Source organism: Marmota monax, unplaced genomic scaffold (assembly GCF_021218885.2).
Source record: "Marmota monax isolate L192 unplaced genomic scaffold, Marmota_monax_Labrador192_F-V1.1 WCK01_AAM20220418_F8-fsc00116, whole genome shotgun sequence".
Classification (NCBI taxonomy): Eukaryota; Metazoa; Chordata; class Mammalia; order Rodentia; family Sciuridae; genus Marmota; species Marmota monax.
Genome location: NW_026695220.1, coordinates 4491429 through 4514783, shown reverse-complemented (window position 1 = coordinate 4514783; position 23355 = coordinate 4491429). Strand labels below are relative to the sequence as shown.

Genomic DNA, 23355 nt, shown 5'->3' with positions numbered 1-23355 from the left:
TCAGATGCAAGTTTATTTTTTCCATATTTCAATGGGAATTCCTATTTAGAACTGCCTTTTTTTACAACCCTGGATAAGTCAAAGTTTATCCCAGAGAAAGAACACAGCAGAATTGTCACCATCTACTTGACTATAAAAACAAATACTTTAAATGGAACTATTCTGTACAGTAAGTATTAAATGTTTGACCTTCCTATGTTTCTTGCTTCTTTCTCAGATGTTAACCTATTAAATCATTTACTTAAATATTATAGAAAAACTATTCTAACTTAATGCATGAAACATTATCAAAAAGAAATCTTAGTTCTTTGCTGTTTTTTACAAATGTCTTTAATTTATGAGTCATTCAGTGGAACATGACTTAAAAACAGGTTCTGAACTGACAAGAAAGAATAGAGCAAGCATATGAATTTGATGGCATATGGCTAGAGCAGTAAAACATAAATGCTGCAAATGTTTCACAACATATTTTTATGGTATAAATCACTAAATATAAATTGCAATCAATACTTAGTAACTTGGAAATAGGCAGAACCGTTTGACAATTGGGAAAATTTGTATTACCCTTTTAGCAACATCTATTATCTTGGTTTAAGATGACTTGAAAATAAATAATAGTATTAACAGTATTTATTTATTGATATAGATTTGTATCCAGGGTTCTGTGTATTATTATGCAATATGCTCACAATGATTGCTAAAGCAAGAAGTTATGAGTGTCTTTCTTCTCTGAGTGAACATCATAAGCCTTATTAATCTATAGTATTCAAAATATGATGATTGTTTTATGTCTTTTGAAATGAATGCAGGGTAGTTTTAACAATTAACAAGGTGTAATTTCTCCCATACTTTAATAGGTCATCCACTGCAGGACAACCATTCTTTCCCACATAATTTGCTCCTCTACTTTGAACTCTTTTGCAAAGTTGATTCATCATTCTGCTTTCTTAACAAAATTTAGGCCCTTTTAATTATTGAACTATGAATAAAATGCCTAAAAGAAGGCTTTCAGAAAAAAAATGGGCACATTTGTAAGTTTTGAACATTGAATTAACACTGAGAATTTATATTATATCTTAGAAAGAAACTGACTTGTCATAACTAGGCCAGCATTATTCATTCCCCAGAAAGAGAAGCGCCTGCACTTAAATGATGGCTTTAGAATGTCCGATTTATTTATGTGAGAAGAGAGAAAGAAGAAGAAAAGAAACTAGGAAAAATTATTTTTCTGTATGAAATCTAAGTGCTGGTAGATGACCATGAAATTCAGAGGTAATAGTCCATTGCAGGAGCAGCAAAACAAAACAAGGAACAAAAGACAAAAAACACAATAATTTAAAGCCATAAGCAAAGTGATTTCCTGCCTTTCAGTTTTAAAAGTTAGATAGAATTGGGAGGTGTTTCCTTGGGATAAATATGTTTTGTTTTTACCAAGTAAAAATAGGTCATAGTTGAAGCAGCATCCAGCCTCTGGGAATTCTGCTCTGGGCCCCTCCATGTTCCCAGCTCATGTCCATGCTGCCCACTCAATGGTCTCTGTCAGAAGGCCACAGAAACACATGCTAAGCATATTTGCCCTCTGTTCAAGTTGGTATCTTAATTTAAATCCAATGAAGCTCAAGCCAATATTACTACTAGAGTATTATTTTTGCCTCTTATCCATTGACAGAAAAACAATCTAACTAGAAATTATCCCTAATAACTGTGTCACTGTAATAATCATCAATTTTTGTACATGTCTAAAATAATTGTTGTAGTTACAGCAGTGAATACAACAAAGCTATTTACTCAAAGGAGTTTCCTAGCCTGTGAATGGAGAAAATATTTTTGTCTGTAATGCACACTTTTTTTTTCATTGGTGAGGGGGCAATTTAATCCTGCACTGTGGGGAATGCCCTAGCAGAACATTTCCTGGAGTTGCCGCTTTCTCTTCTCTTGGAATTTGTCAGCTTCATAAAACAACATATGAACACAGAGATTTTTGTGACTCATTTAGATACCCGTAGTTTAAAAGGTGTCTCATCATTTGACATAAGGGCCAATTTTCTTTCTTTTAAAATCAGTATATTATGTGCAGGAACAATTAAAAGTAGTGAGGAAATTAAAACAGATGTTTCGGGCAAGGTAGAGGGAACTGTGACCACGCACAGAGCAGGCCCAGCGGCCTGCTGAGGGGCAGAGCCACCCCCCACCCCCCGCGCCTGCCAGGTGACCACCGACAGAAAAGGCCCAGTGGCCCGCGGTGGGACAGAGCTTCCAATCACTCCTGCAAGGTAGGCGGGCCTGCGACCCACGGGCAGAAGAGGAGCAGCGGCCTGCTGAGAGGCTGAGCCGCCCCCTCCCCCTGCGCCGGCTAAGTAGAGGGAAATGTGACCACGCACAGAGCAGGCCCAGCGGCCTGCTGAGGGGCAGAGCCGCCCCCCACCCCCCGCGCCTCCCAGGTAGGTGGAATGGTGACCACCGACAGAAAAGGCCCAGTGGCCCGCGGCGGGACAGAGCTTCCAATCACTCCTGCAAGGTAGGCGGGCCTGTGACCCACCGGCAGAAGAGGAGCAGCGGCCTGCAGAGAGGCTGAACCGCCCCCTCCCCCTGCGCCGGCAAGGTAGAGGGAACTGTGACCACCCACAGAACAGGCCCAGCGGCCTGCTGAGGGGCAGAGCCGCCCCCCACCCCCCGCGCCTGTCAGGTAGGCGGAACTGTGACCACTGACAGAAAAGGCCCAGTGGCCCGCGGAGTGGCAGAGCTTCCAATCACTCCTGCAAGGTAGGCGGGCCTGCGACCCACCGGCAGAAAAGGAGCAGCGGCCTGCTGAGAGGCAGAGCCGCCCCCTTCCCCCCGCGCCTGAAAGGTAGACGGAACTGTGACCACCATCAGAACAGGCCAGACCTGCAACCAAGAGACAGAACAGGCCCAGTGGCCTGAGGAAGGGTAGAGCTGCCCCCCCCCGCGCCTGCAAGGTAGGCGGACCTGCGACCCACTGGCAGTACAGCCCCAGAGGCCTGCAGAGGGGCAGTGCCGCTGCCTGCGCCTGCAAAGTAGACAGAACTGTGACCACCGACAGAACAAGCCTAGCGGCCCGCAGAGGGACAGAGCCGCCGCCCGCGCCTGCGAGGGAGACTTTGCAACTATACAAGACCAATATAAACATATAGGGGGAAAATTCAATAGCACAACAGTTTCACCAAGTAGAAAGGAACACGAACAGTATGAAGAGACAAGGAAAGAAAGGACCACAAGCATTGCAGGTCAACTCAATGTTAGAAGAGGTAATAGCTGCAGCAGATGGAATGTCAGATAAAGAATTCAGGATATACATGCTTCAGATGATCTGGAGTCTCAAGGAAGACATCAGACAGCAAAATCAGACAATGAAAGATCACTTCAACAATGAATTACATAAACAAATCCAAGAAGCAAAAGATCAACTATACAGGGAAATAGAGGTTATAAAAAACAAACAAACAGAAATCCTAGAAATGCAGGAAGCAATAAGCCAACTTAAAAACTCAATTGAGAATACTACCAGCAGAGTAGAACACTTAGAAGACAGAACATCAGACAATGAAGATAAAGTATTTCAACTTGAAAAGAACATAGACAGCTCAGCAAGACTGTTAAGAAACCATGAGCAGAACATCCAAGAAATATGGGATAACATCAAGAGACCAAACTTAAGAGTCATTGGGATACAGGAAGGGACAGAGTTTCAAACCAAAGGAATGAGCAATCTATTCAATGAAATAATACGAGAAAACTTCCCAGACTTGAAGAATGAGACAGAACCCCAAATCCTAGAAGCCTACAGGACGCCGAATGTGCAAAATCATAAGAGACCCACACCTAGACACATTATAATGAAGATGCCCAACATACAGAATAAGGAGAGAATTTTAAAAGCTACAAGAGAAAGGAAGCAGATCACATTTAGGGGTAAGCCAATCAGGATAACAGCTGATCTTTCAACACAGACTCTGAAAGCTAGAAGATCCTGGAATAACATATTTCAAACACTGAAAGAAAATGGGTTCCAACCAAGAATTGTGTTTCCAGCGAAATTAAGCTTCAGGATGGAAGATGAAATTAAAACCTTCCACAATAAACAAAAGTTAAAAGAATTTGCAGCTAGAAAACCATCTCTTCAAAACATCCTTGGCAAAACATTACAGGAAGAGGAAATGGAAAATAACAATGAAAACCAACAGTGGGAGGTAGGACACTAAAGGGGGGAAAATAATCAAAGAGGAAAACAAACCATGTTTAGTAACATAAATAAACAAATATGGCTGGAAGAACAACCCATATCTCAATAATAACCCTAAATGTTAATGGCTTAAACTCACCAATCAAGAGACACAGGCTAGTAGAATGGATCACAAAACAAGACCCAACAATATGCTGCCTACAGGAGACTCATTTGATAGGAAAAGACATACATAGGCTGAAGGTGAAAGGTTGGGAAAAATCATATCACTCATATGGACTTCGGAAACAAGCAGGAGTATCCATACTCATATCAAATAAAATAGATTTCAAGCCCAAGTTAATCAAAAGGGATAAAGAGGGACACTACATACTGCTCAAGGAAACCATACACCAACAAGACATAACAATCATAAATATATATGCCCCAAACAATGGTGCAGCTATGTTCATCAAACAAACTCTTCTCAAGTTCAAGAGTCTAATAGACCACCATACAATAATCATGGGAGACTTCAACACACCTCTATCACCACTGGACAGATCTTCCAAACAAAAGTTGAATAAGGAAACTATAGAACTCAATAACACAATTAATAACCTAGACTTAATTGACATATATAGAATATACCACCCAACATCAAGCAGTTACACTTTTTTCTCAGCAGCACATGGATCCTTCTCAAAAATAGATCATATATTATGTCACAGGGAAACTCTTAGACAATATAAAGGAGTAGAGATAATACCATGCATCCTATCTGATCATAATGGAATGGAACTGAAAATCAACGATAAAAGAAGGAAGGGAAAAGAATACATCACTTGGAGAATGAACAATAGGTTACTGAATGATCAATGGGTTATAGAAGACATCAAGGAGGAAATTAAAAAATTCTTAGAGATAAATGAAAACACAGACACAACATATCGGAATCTATGGGACACATTGAAAGCAGTTCTAAGAGGAAAATTCATTGCTTGGAGTTCATTCCTTAAAAAAAGAAAAAACCAACAAATAAATGATCTCATACTTCATCTCAAAATCCTAGAAAAAGAAGAGCAAAACAACAGCAAAAGAAGTAGAAGGCAAGAAATAATTAAAATCAGAGCTGAAATTAATGAAATCGAAACAAAAGAAACAATTGAAAAAATTGACAAAAACAAAAGTTGGTACTTTGAAAAAATAAACAAAATCGACAGACCCTTAGCCATGCTAGCGAAGAGAAGAAGAGAGAGAACTCAAATTACTAACATACGGGATGAAAGAGGCAATATCACAACAGACACTTCAGAAATAGAGAAGATAATCAAAAATTATTTTGAATCCTTATACTCCAATAAATTAGAAGATAGTGAAGGCATAGATAAATTTCTTAAGTCATATGATCTGCCCAGATTGAGTCAGGAGGATATAGACAACCTAAACAGACCAATATCAATTGAGGAAATAGAAGAAACCATCAAAAGACTACCAACTAAGAAAAGCCCAGAACCGGATGGGTATACAGCAGAGTTTTACAAAACCTTTAAAGAGGAACTAATACCAATACTTTTCAAGCTACTTCGGGAAATAGAAAAAGAGGGAGAACTTCCAAATTCATTCTACGAAGCCAACATCACCCTGATACCTAAACCAGACAAAGACACTTCAAAGAAAGAAAACTACAGACCAATATCTCTAATGAACCTAGATGCAAAAATCCTCAATAAAATTCTGGCCACTCGGATACAAAAACTTATCAAAAAAATTGTGCACCATGATCAAGTAGGATTCATCCCTGGGATGAAAGGCTGGTTCAATATATGGAAATCAATAAATGTTATTCACCACATCAATAGACTTAAAAATAAGAATCATATGATCATCTCGATAGATGCGGAAAAAGCATTCGACAAAGTACAGCATCCCTTTATGTTCAAAACTCTAGAAAAACTAGGGATAACAGGAACATACCTCAATATTGTAAAAGCAATCTATGCTAAGCCTCAGGCTAGCATCATTCTGAATGGAGAAAAATTGAAGGCATTCCCTCTAAAATCTGGAACAAGACAGGGATGCCCTCTCTCTCCACTTCTGTTCAACATAGTTCTCGAAACACTGGCCAGAGCAATTAGACAGACGAAAGAAATTAAAGGCATAAAAATAGGAAAAGAAGAACTTAAATTATCACTATTTGCAGATGACATGATTCTATACCTAGCAGACCCAAAAGGGTCTACAAAGAAACTATTAGAGCTAATAAATGAATTCAGCAAAGTGGCAGGATATAAAATCAACACGCATAAATCAAAGGCATTCCTGTATATCAGCGACAAATCCTCTGAAATGGAAATGAGGACAACCACTCCATTCACAATATCTTCAAAAAAAATAAAATACTTGGGAATCAACCTAACAAAAGAGGTGAAAGACTTATACAATGAAAACTACAGAACCCTAAAGAGAGAAATAGAAGAAGATCTTAGAAGATGGAAAAATATACCCTGTTCATGGATAGGCAGAACTAACATCATCAAAATGGCGATATTACCAAAAGTTCTCTATAGGTTTAATGCAATGCCAATCAAAATCCCAAGGGCATTTCTTGTAGAAATAGAGAAAGCAATCATGAAATTCATATGGAAAAACAAAAGACCCAGAATAGCAAAAACAATGCTAAGCAGGAAGTATGAATCAGGCGATATAGCGATACCAGACTTCAAACTATACTACAGAGCAATAGTAACAAAAACAGCATGGTACTGGTACCAAAACAGGAGGGTGGACCAATGGTACAGAATAGAGGACACAGAAACCAATCCACAAAACTACAACTACCTTATATTTGATAAAGGGGCTAAAAGCATGCAATGGAGGAAGGATAGCATCTTCAACAAATGGTGCTGGGAAAACTGGAAATCCATATGCAACAAAATGAAACTGAATCCCTTTCTCTCGCCATGCACAAAAGTTAATTCAAAATGGATCAAGGAGCTTGATATCAAATCAGAGACACGCCGTCTGATAGAAGAAAAAGTTGGCTACGATCTACATACTGTGGGGTCGGGCTCCAAATTCCTCAATAGGACACCCATAGCACAAAAGTTAATAACTAGAATCAACAAATGGGACTTACTCAAACTAAAAAGTTTTTTCTCAGCAAAAGATACAATAAGAGAGGTAAATAGAGAGCCTACATCCTGGGAACAAATCTTTACTCCTCACACTTCAGATAGAGCCCTAATATCCAGAGTGTACAAAGAACTCAAAAAATTAGACAATAGGAGAACAAACAACCCAATCAACAAATGGGCCAAGGACCTGAACAGACACTTCTCAGAGGAGGACATACAATCAATCAACAAGTACATGAAAAAATGCTCACCATCTCTAGCAGTCAGAGAAATGCAAATCAAAACCACCCTAAGATACCATCTCACTCCAGTTAGATTGGCAGCCATTATGAAGTCAAACAACAACAAGTGCTGGCGAGGATGTGGGGAAAAGGGTACACTTGTTCATTGCAGGTGGGACTGCAAATTGGTGCAGCCAATTTGGAAAGCAGTATGGAGATTTCTTGGAAAGCTGGGAATGGAGCCACCATTTGACCCAGCTATTCCCCTTCTCGGTCTATTCCCTAAAGACCTAAAAAGAGCATGCTACAGGGACACTGCTACATGGATGTTCACAGCAGCACAATTCACAATAGCTAGACTGTGGAACCAACCTAGATGCCCTTCAATGGATGAATGGATAAAAAAAAATGTGGCATTTATACACAATGGAGTATTACTCTGCATTAAAAAATGACAAAATCATAGAATTTACAGGGAAATGGATGGCATTAGAGCAGATTATGCTAAGTGAAGCTAGCCAATCCCTAAAAAACAAATGCCAAATGTCTTCTTTGATATAAGGAGAGTAACTAAGAACAGAGTAGGGTCGAAGAGCATGAGAAGAAGATTAACATTAAACAGGGATGAGAGGTGGGAGGGAAAGGGAGAGAGAAGGGAAAATGCATGGAAATGGAAGGAGACCCTCAGAGTTATACAAAAGTACATACAAGAGGAAGTGAGGGGAAGGGGAAAAATAATATAAGGGGGACAAACGAATGTCAGTAGAGGGAGCAGAGAGAGAAGAGGGGAGGGGAGGGGAGGGGAGGGGGGATAGTAGAGGATAGGAAAGGCAGCAGAATACAACAGACACTAGTATGGCAATATGTAAATAAATGGATGTGTAACTGATGTGATTCTGCAATCTGTATATGGGGTAAAAATGGGAGCTCATAACCCACTTGAATCAAATTGTGAAATATGATATATCAAAAACTATGTAATGTTTTGAACAGCCAACAATAAAAAATTAAAAAAAAAAAAAAAAAAACAGATGTTTCACTTTAGATTTGGGGGTTTGATTTTTGTTTGGGTTGTTTTGTTTTTTCATTTTTTTTTTTCTGTTTGTTTTACCTTCCCCCACCCCCACCCCCAGGATTTCAGTTCAACCCAATTTCATGTCACAAGCATTTATTGAACATTTGTATTTTATGTCATCAAATATTTAAGGAAAAAGGAGAATTACCAGCCTGATAAGCCAATGTCAGCTTTGAATTGTATTCCTAGTTCAAAACTGAACATTTATCTTGTTTCAGTTTGTCTCACCAACTAATTGATGTTGAAAAGGAACAAAAGGAAGATAAAACTTGAATCCTTACGGAGTTACAGTAAAAATCCTCAGAAAGGATGGTTTGAAAAAGAACCCTCTGTGGGAGAGCGACAGCTCTGAGAGCAGCAGTCAAGATGAAAAGAAGGCTTTTTCATTCTGCCACTGAACCAATTCAGAATTCTGGAACCCAGTCAAAGGAGCTACTAATAGGTCATGGGAGAAGGGATGAGACCACACAAAATTCTTTAGGTGCACTTTCAGAAAATGAGCTCTATTCTGCAAGCAGTATCAATCAGGAGGTTTCGTCATGGGATATGTTACTAAGCAGTTGGATCCATTCTATGCTGCTTCTTTGAAAAGACATAAGCATGCCCTGTGGAAGTATGTGATCTTTCAGAATTGGGAGCAGACATCTGACCAAGTCCCAGGAGGCAAATTACATGAGCAACTCCAGTGGGAGGGCAGGATTTAGAATTCATCTCTTTATTACCTACTATGTATACTTAAAAGTTGAAGGCAAAAGAAGGACCTGTCTTTGATATTTATTCCAGGGAGGAATTGACACACAAGTGAGATTAGAATGGCCTCCTTTTTTAGGGAGGATTTTAAAAAGTGATTTCTGATACTGCTGGAGAAAACAAAGAGTCATAACACCTGCCTTTCACAGTAAAGTGATTAGCAGAAGAATGCACAGTATCTTCGTTAGATACGTATTATGCTTTGTAATGATGTTATGGTAAGGCCAATGAAATCCCACAGCACTTTCTGACATTGTAGTGCAAAGCATCTTCTTTTCTTATAGAAAAGAAAAAGATTGTTCTACTGTTTTAATCAATTTTACAGTGTGAACCTCATAATTCTTTGACTGACTTTGTCCCTCCCTTCTTAATAGCTCCCAATAGAGCTAACATCTGATGCACATAGGTGGGAGTGGGTTCGAAAGCATAGATAGATGAATTCATGCATCATTGTTCATAGGTGCTTAGAAACTGCCTTTCATTTTTTCATCTCTTTTTATGACAGAAACGTCAAGTTCAACAAATTTTTAGTGCCTGGAAGTGCATAATATTCTGTGAGAGATACAAAGTTGAATAAGAGATGGTCTGCATCTCTAGTTTGTCAACATTTAGTGGAGAGATATTATACACATAATTCCAAGGAAAGTCAATGATGATAGGTCTTATAATCGAAGTATAAATTAAGAACTGAGGCAAAGTAGAAAGATTCATCACTCTCTGTGTTTAACATCTCTTCACTAAATAGGGGACACTTTCTCATCTGGAACTATGGAAGAGCTCTCTCTTCCACCCCATCTCCTCAGCACCTCAACCAATACCTTGCATAGAGTAAAGGGCTTGATTGGAATAGTACTTTAAGTTCCATTTGTGATTTATTCAACCTTGATGGATGTGAAAACTAAGTATGTATTGAATCTTTGGGAAATTGTCCCATTGGACATTGTAATACATTCTTACTCTGACAAATATAAACAAGCAATACAGAATTCACTGGTTTAGTCAAAAGTCAACTTGAATCAAATATATATTTTTTTCCTGTATCTACTCAAACAATCAGGAACAGAAATAGGTTTGGTAATATTTTTTTGTAACAAAAAGTAAGTATTTTTGCAGTTCGGATAGTCCTCCCTATCCCAAGTGTTGAACTTTTGCCACTGTAGCATGAAATCGATCATAGATAATATATAAATGATTAAGTGTAATTGGATTACCATTAAAATTTATTTACAAAACCAGACAGTGGCAGAGTTTGTTCCATAGGTCATAGTTTTTCAACCCTATACCTAAAAGGATATGATTCATCAAACTTCTCTGGAAATAGAATAATTCAATTCTACTCCTGATTGAAATGAATCAAATAAATGCCAATGCAAGATACAGCTCTGCCTCTGATATAACCACCAGGGAAGTGAACCAACCAGCTTGATTCTGGTGGAAGAAGGTGAGGGACAAAAACAAATAAATAAGCAACAGCAATAACAAAGAACAGATGATCCCAGTGGAGGACTGAAATCCTGCTGTGCCTATTAAGAGAATAGTATAATCTAGCAATTAAGAAAATTACTCAAGAATTGGACTACCTAGCTCTTTGATAAAGTTCCCTATGTCTCCATGTCTTCAAAGAGGAGTAATGATAATACATACCTAAGACATAAAAAGCCATTGCAATCACTGAAAGAATTAACTACTTAACCTGCTTTAAAAAGTACCTGGTACACAGCAAACATGAAGTATGTGCTAGATACCTTGCTTGTTCAGATAATGCTTCACCTCAACTCCTAAAAACTTGGCTAAGGAAAAAGCATAAGGAATTAGGGTCCTAGGATAAAAAAACTTTTGACTGAGAGGTACCCATAATTATATCTAATGGACAGCCATAGTCACTCTGGGAAGGAATAGACTATTAAAAACATCCTGTAATTAGATGTGATAGACAGTTTCAATTTTGAGTTTTCATTTTTATCATTTCATTCAAATAAAGAGAATTCATTTTCTTTAAGATTGTTTTTTTTTTTTAATTTTATTTTTTTTATTGTTGGTTGTTCAAAACATTACATAGTTCTTGATATATCATCTTTCACACTTTGCTTCAAGTGGGTTATGAACTCCCATTTTTAGCCCATATACAGATTGCAGAATCACATCAATTACACATCCATTGATTTACATATTGCCATACTTGTGACTGTCATGTTCTGCTACCTTTCCTATCCTCTACTATCCCCCCTCCCCTCCCCTCCCCACCCTTCTTCTCTCTCTACCCCCCCTATTGACCTTCATTTCTCCCCCTTGTATTATTTTTCCCTTTCCCCTCATTTCCTCTTGTATGTTCTTTTGTATAACCCTGAGGGTCTCCTTCCATTTCCATGCAATTTCCCTTTTCTCTCCCTTTCCCTCCCACCTCTCATCTCTGTTTAATGTTAATCTGCTTCTCATGCTCTTCGTCCCTACTCTGTTCTTAGTTACTCTCCTTATATCAAAGGAGACATTTGGCATTTGCTTTTTAGGGATTGGCTAGCTTCACTTAGCATAATCTGCTCTAGTGCCATCCATTTCCCTGCAAATTCTATGATTTTGTCATTTTTTAATGCAGAGTAATACTCCATTGTGTATTACTGATTATTTTACTGGTTAAATGCAATTAACAGGCTAGAAAAAAATAAAATAGGCTTTTAATAAGTTTAAGACAATGGTCCAGAAGTTAGTCTCCAATCACGTGTAATAAGCATGTGTCCAAAAGCTAATTAAACATGTCAGCCTGCTGCCATGATCCCTCAGTTTCCCCAGATCTTCTCTGCCTGCCATCTTTACCCTACTGATTAGCTCACTGTGACACCAGTTATTGCCTGGATCACCATTGTGACTCGCAGATGCCTTCAAACCATGAGCTGTGGCTATAGTTGCTACTGTGATTCCTACTGCTGCATACAAACCCTAAACTTTAGGGTGAGCCAAGAAAGAGCAATCTATTATTTGCACTCATCATTATTAATTCTTTAGGAATGATACTAAATTTTATTTTAATTCAAACTTAAATTTATTTTAATTCAAATCTATTTATATATAAATTTTAGACTCGAACTTATTAGGATCATTTTTCTAAAAGGCTATGCAACTAGCAACTGGAGTTTATTGTTTTGAGAGAAATAATTACTATTTCTTGTTCTATACAGCATTTTTGTGATTAAATTACAGACATGGTAGTTTTATTAAGAAAAGTAAAATTTGAGAATTATTGATTTTATAAGGTTTCAAAATACTATATGAATAAAATTCAGAAAAAATCATACATAAATTATTTATTGAAAAAAATACTACAGAATCTAAGAGTGTGAAGAACTATTTCCATAAAAGGATAGGTTCACACTTTTACTCTAATGGATCATCAAGTATCTTTTAGTGAAACAGCAGAATGGCTTTCTTTAAGGGGCTTCATAATGAGCTGTTCTAGAGCTTTCAAGTCCCATCCAAAGGTAGCACAAATGGGAATATCATGGAGAAAGAGAACTGCTTTTAAGATTTGCCAGATGTAGTCCTACACTGCATAACAATGTTTCAGTCAATGTCAAACTGCATCTATAACTCAGATCCCACAAGATTATACTAGAACTGAAAAATAGTGACATTGTAGCCATCATAACATTATGGTGCAATACATTATTCACATTTGTGGTGATGCTGGTGTAAAAAGCCTTCTGTACTGCTGGTCATTTAAAGTACAGCACATACTGCTGGGTACACTATGAACAGTACATAATACTTGATAATGATAATAAATGACTGTGTTAGTAGTTCATACATTACTACACTGTACTCTTTGTTATTTTAAAATGTACTCCTATTTATTCTGACAACTTTACTGTAAAACAGTATTTCCTGTTAGGCCAGCAGCAATCTCACGTATTTCCTGTGAACCTCTCTGTCTTTTGTTTCTCTCTGCATTTCTGAGAAATGTGTTTTTAGGTGATTACAACATTTCATGAATGTCTTAGAGAGAACTTACAAACCTAGATAGAATAGGCCTAGAATGGCTCTTGATGCAACAAATAATTTTCATTATAATTATGTTTGAAATTATGTCTTCAATACTATTTGTGAAAAACAGAGTTTCTCTTGAATATTTATGTATAGCATTTCTCTATTTACAGAATCTAGGCTTACATAATACAAAGTCAATTGACTTGAGGGTGAAAAATCTGATCAATCAAATGATATGGCCTATATTCCCTGAAGTGATTAATTTGATGTTGAATCATGTAAATATATCAGTAGCCTCAAGTCCTCCATTTCCCCATTTAGCATCACATGTTATCTGCAAAACACTCTGAACACCTTTAAAAGTACTATTATGTAAAGTAAGAAATTGCTTATTAATAGAAAAAGTCAATACGATGAGTCAAAAACTGTTAATATATAGCAAGACTATTGAGAGAACTAACCTTTCTTATTTCCATTTTCATTCCCATTACCTTTATAAAAACAGCCTTATTTTCTACTGAGTGTCAAGGCAAATATGGTTTATAATGGAATTTGATATACTTGGATAAAACTATTGATCCCTATCATTGATTTTAATGGCTGAGCATCTTTTAAAAATAACTCATTCCTGCATGATACTACATACATCTTGCTGAATGTGTACAATTAGTCTTTAAAATTCAATTTTGAAAGTTTTGAAAAACAAACCTTGTGCATATGGCACAACAGCTTGACCTAAATGTTTAGCTCTGTTCTACCCTACTCTGTAGCATATTTTTAAGTCTTATCTCAAAAATAGGAGGCTGAAATGCAATGTAAAGAAATTTATTTAAAAAAAATATTATGTTATAAAAATCTTGTGAGTAAAAGTGGTGGAATGGAGCAGGATAATAGACTGCCCCTCAGTTCATGACACCCTCAGAAGGGTACAAATGGAGAATAAGTCAACATTTCAGGGAAGAACAACCTGATGTCATCCTATGATAAGAACTTTTATGGAGCCAAGGAAAGAAAACACAAGAGTCTGATGTAGTTTCCTGTTTCTAAATGTGCTTTGGTTGCCCCCACCCAACCCCAGTAAAAAGAAGAATCAAAATTAACGCTGGAAATTCTTAATCAAAGAATTTCTTTTTCAAATTCGAAGAAAAGCAGCATAAGAAATTGAATAGGAATTCATGAGAAAAAAATATGAAAAATGCTAGAGTAGAAAGCAAAATGAAACTCCTAATGGATCTCTGAGGAAAAGGTGGAGTTGCTTTGTCTTCTGCTGGGCACTGGGCTAATTTGGGGCTTTGTACATCTGGAGTCCCCAGAAGTCTGATTAAAAACCTGCCTCAGTCACATGGGCTCTAAAATAGGACTTTTGGGAGAATCTCAAAACAGTGATTTTCAGGCATGTTCATTATGATTTTTGTTATTCCTAATTATTATAAAATCTTTAATGCTGATATTTTATTCAATTTTTCCCGACTTCTACCATATTAATGTAATAAGTTTGTATTATTCTGTTTTGCTTTGTGCGATTCTATTACTGAATTTATATTCTTGGTTCTCTCCAGTTCTATTGCTAGAACACTCGTGGGAAATATGCTTCTCTTTCTTGAATTTATAAATCTTTTTTTTAAATTCAACATATTCAGCCATCAAGGAAATGCAAATCAAAACTACACTAAAATTCCATCCAATTCCATCCCATTCCAGTTAGAATGGCAATCATCAAGAATACAAAAAAAAAAAAAAAACAATAAAGGGGTAATGAGGATAATGGGGGAAAGGAACTCTCACACTGTTGGTGGGAATGCAAATTATTGTAGTCATTATGGAAATCAGCATGGAGTTTCCTCAAAAAGCTGAAACTAGAACTAACTTATGATCCAGATATACCACTGCTTTGTATTTATCCAAAAGAATTAAACTCAGCATAATTTAGAGATATATACATACCCCTGTTTACACCCATGTTATGAAATCAGCCTAGGTATCCATCAACAGATGAACAGATAAATAAAATGTGGTCTGTACATACCATGAAGTTTTAGTCAGCTATAAGAAGGAATGAAATTATGTCATTTGCAGGAAAATAGATGGAACTGGAGACCATAATTTTGAATGAAATAAGGAAGGACAGGAGGATAGGGGCAATATTCGGAATTGAAATTAATCAAACTGTGTTTTTACACATCGTCATAATGAAATGCATTTGTATCTTATTGCAACACAGTAAATTACAAATGATTTAGTGGCTTAAAACAAAAAATTTACTCTAAGTTCTGGAGATCAGTGGTTCTAAATTCATCTCCTGGGACTAAACTCAAGTTGTCAGCAAGACTTGTTCCCTCTGGAGACTCCAGGAAAAACCATTCTCTGCCTTTCCTAGCTGCTGATGGCAGCTAACTCTGTGGTTTGTCCTGCATTACTTCTGTAGTGACAGCCTTCTCCTCAACTGCCTACAAATCATTCTGTGCTTCTCTTGTGTAAGGACACAAGCGACTATAATTAGGGCCTATTCACAGATAATCCAGTATGATCTTCCCATCTCAAGTCCCTTAATTTAATCAGATCTACAAAAATTTCTCTTTCACTGTAAATTAACACTCACGTTCCAGAAATTAGGATGTGGCTGTCTTGGACTTACTCTGCCAACCACATCTGAATACTTCACATTCATAGAAAATCAGTTTTAGGTAGAGTGTAGATCTTAAGTAAAATCTACAGAAAATAACATAGAGAATAAATTTATAGTTGGAGTAAGCAAAGATTTTTTAAATTTATTTATTTTAATGAGTATATATGACAGCAAAATGCATGTTGATTCATTGTACACAATTGCAGCACCACTTTACATTTCTTTGGTTGTACACAATGTAGAGTCGTACCATATGTGCAGTCGTCGTACATGTACCTAGGGTCATGATGTCCATCTCATTTCACCATCTTTCCTACCCCCACAGCAAAGACATTTTAAAGATGACTTAAAAAGCACTACTCATAACCATAAAGGAAATAATTCACAAATTGACCCACACTAAAATTAAAGAAATTGTATTTATCAAAACTTGCCCTTAAGAGTATTGACATAAAAATCTATAGAATTAGAGAATATATGAAGATATTTGTAGTAAATGTAGTTCACAAAGAGCTTGTTTCCAATAAAGAAAAAGCAAACAACTAAATAGAAATATGAGAAATAAATACAAACTCTCATTTCACAAAAGAGGGTATCAAATGGGCAGTAGATACGTCAAACTTCACCAATAATCTGGAAAATAAAACCCAAAGATATAATAAACATAACAGTTAAAATCTACCGGTGATTGTATCAAATAGTAATAATAAGAATATGGATCATCTGGAACGCTTTTAAGGTGGTAAATATAATCATACTGAGAAAATGAAAGGAGTTAAAATAGTTACTCAAGTTCATCATTCGTAGTTTCTGACAAAGCAATTGAATTCTTGGATACATACACAGCAGAAATGTGTGTCCTTTAACATAAAAGACATATGGATTTTCATAGCAGCATTATTCAGAGTAACCAAAAACTAGGAGGGAAATGGCCATCAGTAGTAGAAAGAACTGAATTGTAAATATTAATATTATTTTGAATATTCAAAATATTATTTTGAATCACTGAAAAATAAATAAAGGGTAGCATAGTCACTATCTCTCAAACATAATATTGAGCAAAATTAGACAATAAAAATATATACAGTATGGTTCCACTAATGATTAACAAAACTAACCATAGATATTCAATATCAGAACAGAGGTTATTGTTGGTGAAAGAAAGAAAAATGAGTAGTGATTGGCAGGACTTCTGACAATGCAGACAATGCTCCTTTTTTAAATTGGGGTGATATTTAATTGAGCAGGTTCACTTTGTGAAAACTCACTGAGCTATGTACTAACAATTTGTGTGATTTTCTGCATGAGTTATGTTTCAATTAAAAAAGTATAGAAAAGACATCTATGAACTTATAAAGACAGATGTCTAAAATTTATCTTAAGTGAAAAGAGAAATATGTATAAATGAAATTATTCATGAACTCACAAATAAAGCACAATCACCACTTAAAAATAAAGTTGGAATATATAAATATTTATTTGTGGATAGATAGGTGATGGAAAAGAATATCTCAAATTGGGATGGATCAAGGGATTTTCCACCTTTTTCTTCATTTCAATTTTTATAAGAGATGTACATTATTTTGTAATCAAAATTAAATAATTATATGAAATGGGAAACCATAGAAAATATAGCTTAGACCTTAGATTCAATCATTATTATTATAAATCTGTTATTGAATATTCCATATTTTCCAGGCACTTTTCTATTTACCCTTATAAGTAATTATCACAGTAGTTTCTAATAGTTTCTCTTGTCCCATTTTAATATCTGAAGAAATTGTGGTTCCAAATAACTAAGAACATCTAGCTACCAGGAAAACACAGTTAAACTAATGTCAAGTTAATACTGTTAATGTCTTACTATCCTCAGCAAAAATAATGTAAAAAATAATATGTATGTCTAATATAGTATTTAATACAATAAATAATTATCTAATAGTGCTATTAATATTCCGTAAGTCATTACTCCTTGAAAACAAAGATTGTGTTTGTTGAATGGATTATTTTGTTAAAATCAAAATACATATCTACATTGAGTTTTTAATGTATTGCTTGTTCTTAAAGGTATTGAAAGTAATTTTGGAAAACAGTTCCTTCATTTATTTCTTGTGGAAGGAAGACCCACAGCTAAATATGGATGTGGAGGCTCTCAAAATATCTTGACTCTTTCTGCTAATTATAGCATTAACAACAATAAATTCATCCCTATCACCATACGGTAAGTATTCCACAGTAATTCTTTGAATTTTAGGGCATAACATTATTTTAAAGATCGTATTTGTATGTGTAATAGCTATCCAAATATGAAAAGAAAAAAAAAAAGCACATCTGATTTTTTTTTCACAAGCTACTCTTTTCAGTTGGCAAAGTAAACTAAAAATTGAACTAAGGTATAATTTCATAGCATTTGGTGGTAATCAAATTTTACACAAAACAAATCAATTTGTAAATGTCATGGTATAAGCAAACATATTACAATAAAGAATCAAGTAGTTTAGTTGAAATTAAGATCTATTTTAATTGTTCAATAAAGTATTTAGTAAAAAGTACAGCTGCCGGGAATTGAACAGGAGCCACTAGGAGCACAGTACAAAAAAGATGAAGGGTGGGGGGGGGATATTAACTGCAAATGTCTTGATGGAGTATATAAATTTTTAGAAAGCCTTCCTTAAATTAGCTCATGCTTCAGAATTAAGAAATATCAGAAAAGAGAAATGACTATATATGATGGTCACATTTCAAGGACATTACTGAATAAAATTTACATATTTCAGCCAAGAACTTAAAATTCTTCATCAGTATAGCAATCTAGTGATAATGGTCTCAAAAGTTCATCCATATTGGTGAAAAATATCATTTTTTGACTGTGCATCTGTGTAAGAGCACATTGGATACTTTACTCTGATGAGCAGGAATCTTGGCTAACCTAGGCAGGCTACATAAATCAAATAAACTTTCTCAGGGACCACATCAATCTGAAAATAACATCAAGAAAATTGACACCAATCTAAAAATGTAAACTTACAGGCACAGATAGCATCTTACTCATTTTTAATGCTCATAGCAGGGCATTTGACAGATAGAAGATATTCAGTAAATTTCTAAATAGATAAAGAAACAAAGGTGTCTGTTCTACACAATTCAGTTGGTGATAACAAGAAGGCAATGAAATTTCCCTAAAGTAATAAAATTATTATTTGTAAATTGGCTATACTCCTTTGTAACCAAGTTATGTACCAATAAAACAAAATTTCAGAGTGATAGACTTAACTCATTTCAATCATCTATCTTATAAGTGTTGCTTATTGATAACAATGAAGAGCCAGATGAGAAGGTGAATAACAGAAAACTATTTAAAAGGCTATTTAAATGAAAACTATTTAAATGATGACTATCTATTGCTAAAGTCATTTTGTAGTGTCATAATTTTATATAAAAATAGTGCATTCTATTTATGAAATTATTTCCACTTTGGGTCAAACTTTTTTTAGAAGAATGATTTCCTTATTTGTTTTTAGGTAATAATGACTTAATTGAGCAGCCCTCAAATCATTCAGCTTCTTAGTTAGTGTCAAATGGAAAGCATTCTGTAAAAATAAAAAAAATGAAAAGAAAGGACTTTTCTAGTAAAACTGAAAACAAAGAACTTCACATGTCTTTGAATTAATTTTATCCAATTAAATCCTTTTTAACCTGAGGTGACTAAGTTATTATTTATAAATTACTTTTACCCTTTGGAACACTGGGCATTGTGCAGAAAAAAACAAAGGAGAGATCTGCTAACAAAGGAACAAAAGTGGTCTTTTTCTACAATTTATCTCTACGCAAAAATGAAAATGTGCTTTTACTTATAGGCAATATCCTCCAAGAGTTCAAGGTTACAGTAGTATGATGGTATGAGACTAGGACTACATTGTAGATTATATATTTTATATTATACATCATTATTTAAAATATTATCTGCTAAGATTTCTTTCAATAGTTCTTATTTTTTTCATTTCTCTTTGCATTTCTTCTCTTTTTAAATCCTGTTTAATTTGTTTATTCATTTAACAAAATGGTGCCTATTATATCCATATCACTATATTAAGCTTCTAGAATTTAATGGTAATCCAAAATTACATAAATTTCTCATTCTTGTGTGTATGCAGTTTAATGAGAGAGATTGACAGTCTCTGACACTAATGAGGGAATAGTTAAATTTTTTTAGTTTTGCTGGAAATGAGAGAAATATGATGCAAAAGCAAATTACATTAGCCTGGCCCATGATCATTGAAAACTGTGTAGTGGTGAACTTAGAAAAAACAAAGAAACAGACAAAGCTAGAGGCATGTGTTCTAGGCAGAGGGAAGAGTATGTGAAAAGACTGGTAGGAAGATCCATGGCATATTCAGACACATCATAGATAGTGTGTATAGAACAAACAAGCAAAGAGGATGGCTAAATACTGGAAGTCTACATTGGAAAGGTCAACAGTTGGAAAATTCTATGGGCCATTATAGCTATGTTAAGGAATGATTGCAGGGGCCACTTACACATCCAAGACATCATAATCACTAGGATGAAATACACTAGTGTCAGTCAGGCTCAGTGACACACACCTGTAATCCCAGTGACTTGGGGGTACTGAGGCAGGAGCATCACAAGTTTGAGGCCAGCCTCAGCAAGTTAGCAAGGGGATATGGCTCAGTGGTAAAGCTTCCCTGAGATAAATCCTCAAAACTAAAAAAGAAAAATGATACTAGAGTCAGAAAAAAAGAAACTCACATACATAAGATATAAGTAGGAAAAAAATTGTAACTGATTGAATACCAGTAGTAAAAATTATGTCAAAAAATGAATATTCATTTTCTGATGTGCAACTGGATAGAACTTATCTTCCAATGAAATAGTAAACAATACAAGGAGAGCAGGTTTAATAGAAAATATTAAGAGCTCAGGCTTGAGTGCAGTGATGAAAATGCCTTCGAAACATTAAAGTGCAGTTTTCAATTTAACATATGGATGTTGAGCTCAGAGGAGAGGTCTGGACAGAAAATTAAATCTGTGAGTCACTAGTCTACAAATGATTGTTGGAACCATGGCCATGGATAGGAGTATAGAGTTAGGAGAAAGAATTGCCCATGACAAAGTCTAAGAGCTAACATTTAATGACTCAGTAGAAAAAGATAAAACTGTAAGAGTCTGACAGAATAACCAGAAAAGTTGTAGACAAATAATAAAAGTGGTGTGTTAGAAGAAAGTTTATTAAAAATCCACTGGACCCTCCACCAATTCTATGACCCCAAGACTTCTTTGCCAGTGATCGAGAAACTGTAGATGAGAGAAGATTAAGTCAATACGTTAAGGTAACTCTTTGAACATGTTTTATTGTGAAGGAGCAAAAAATGATACAGTAGCAATTGAGGGCTGATGAGAAATTAGGAGGAAAAAATGTAAGATGAAAGAGAAATGAACATGTTTAATTGTTGATTAGGATTATCAGTTCAGTGGAAGTCTTATTACACAGAAAAATAAAGAAAAATGATAACATGAAATGTCTCAAAAGTTTGGAAAAATAAGCTAAAATACAGATGAGAGAAGATTCCTTCTGGAGTGGAAGAAATGAAGACACACAACCTGGGGCTTCTGTTTTTTGTGTGTGTGTCTGCCCCTTGATCTATAAATGTTTTTGCTTTATCCCTATCTGCGATGTTTATGTCATCTTCTCTGTCTCCTGTACTCCACTATTTCTTTTTTCTTTTTTAAAAATTAAATTTATTTTTACTGGCAATAAAAACATAACAATTATACATATTAATGGATATCATACAGCATTTTTTTAAAAGAGAAAGAGAGAGAGAGAGAGAGAAATTTTTTCAATATTTATTTTTTAGTTCTCGGCGGACACAACATCTTTATTTTATTTTTATGTGGTGCTGAGGATCGAACCCAGCGCCCCGCTTGAGCCACATCCCCAGCCCCAACATACAGCATTTTGATACATGAATCCATTGTGTAATGTTTAAATCAGGTTAAATATAATGTCTCCTCAAACATTTCTATTTCCCCATCATTAACTGGGAAAAATTTAGAATTAACAGAGGTCTTTCTGTATAACCCTCTCTGGTTATCTTGATTCTCACTGACAAGACTCTTGCTATTCAAATTCAGGATGGATTTCTGTCTGAAAAGCTGGTGAATTAAGGCTCCTGTTTAGTCATATGCATGTTGACTGTGTTTCTTCCATATTTACAAGTTTCCTGAAAATAAAATCATACAGCATGATTGATAAGAACTTGTTTTCAAAAATTAGTAGAACAAACTCTAAGGTAAACCCATAAAATATGGCTTTTTTAAATTTTGTTTTTAGCCACAATTTTTGTATTTTATTAGCCAGTATTTCCTCCTGTTAAATTCGCATTATGTCTGTAAGATAGAAGGCAGAAGTAGAACAAACTTGAATAAGCCACTTGTAGTGATTGAGGTCAATTCAGTATCAAGATAGAAGTTCTTCTTAAATGAAATGGAGCAGAGATCACAGTTTTACAGATATATTGTAATTCATACTCATGCACAGTTTGTCTTTCATTTCATCGAATTTTGAAAAGGATCACATAGAGAGAGCTATTGGTTTTCACAAGGGTTATTCTCTATTGGGAAGTTCAGAAAAATTTTCTTATTTATATATATATATATATATATATATATATATATATATATATATTTAAAGTTTCTGAAGTTTAAATTTTTCTAGCACCTTTAGTGCTATTCTATACAAAGGCTTACTCTTTATGCAGAATTTTTTATTTAAAGAATCCTTGTGTCCTTTCCTAAATGTGACTTATTGTGTTACCTGCACTTTTGAAGCCATGCAACCTATTCCACCTTCCTTAGATCCTACTGTCCAACAACACCTTACAAAGTTTCCTCAATGATTTACCAAGAGATGTAAAGTTAACCAGGTTTGTTGAAGGCATACTCCAATTTCTCATCATTCCTTTTGGTTAACAGTTCTTAGGTAGTCAAAGTGAGATGATGGCCAAGAATTGTGTAACTGCCAGAATCACACATCCTCATTAGCCCCTTAGCATATCAGAGTAAAGGGACCCATGCTTTAAGACCAACAGGATAGAAGCTGAAAAAGATTCTAATAGTAGGTCAGCAAAAACCCTTGTTAACACTTGCAAAAATCTCAAAGTACATCAAGTAATACCTTTGCAAAAATTTTTGTCATGGTAACTTTTTAAATATTTAGTCTTAAAAAATACTGTTGAGTTTTGTAAAGACCCGATTCTAATTGTATCCATCTTTTAATTTCAATGAGATAAAAACTTCATTTATGTGCATATGTATATACCAATAATGATTACTTTTTATTCATTTTAATTAGCTCTTTCCTGAAA

The 23355-nt window shown here is 35.3% G+C and overlaps 1 protein-coding gene across 1 annotated transcript in view; it reads left to right on the top strand.

Annotated features, from left to right (window-relative positions):
* The window catches only part of Eys (eyes shut homolog), a 1592434-nt gene that overhangs the window by 1258864 nt on the left and 310215 nt on the right, over nucleotides 1-23355 (top strand). The window contains 3 exon segments of the mRNA XM_046432606.1: nucleotides 5-173; nucleotides 4203-4208; nucleotides 18045-18188. Of these exon segments, the coding sequence (XP_046288562.1) occupies nucleotides 5-173; nucleotides 4203-4208; nucleotides 18045-18188 (319 nt within the window).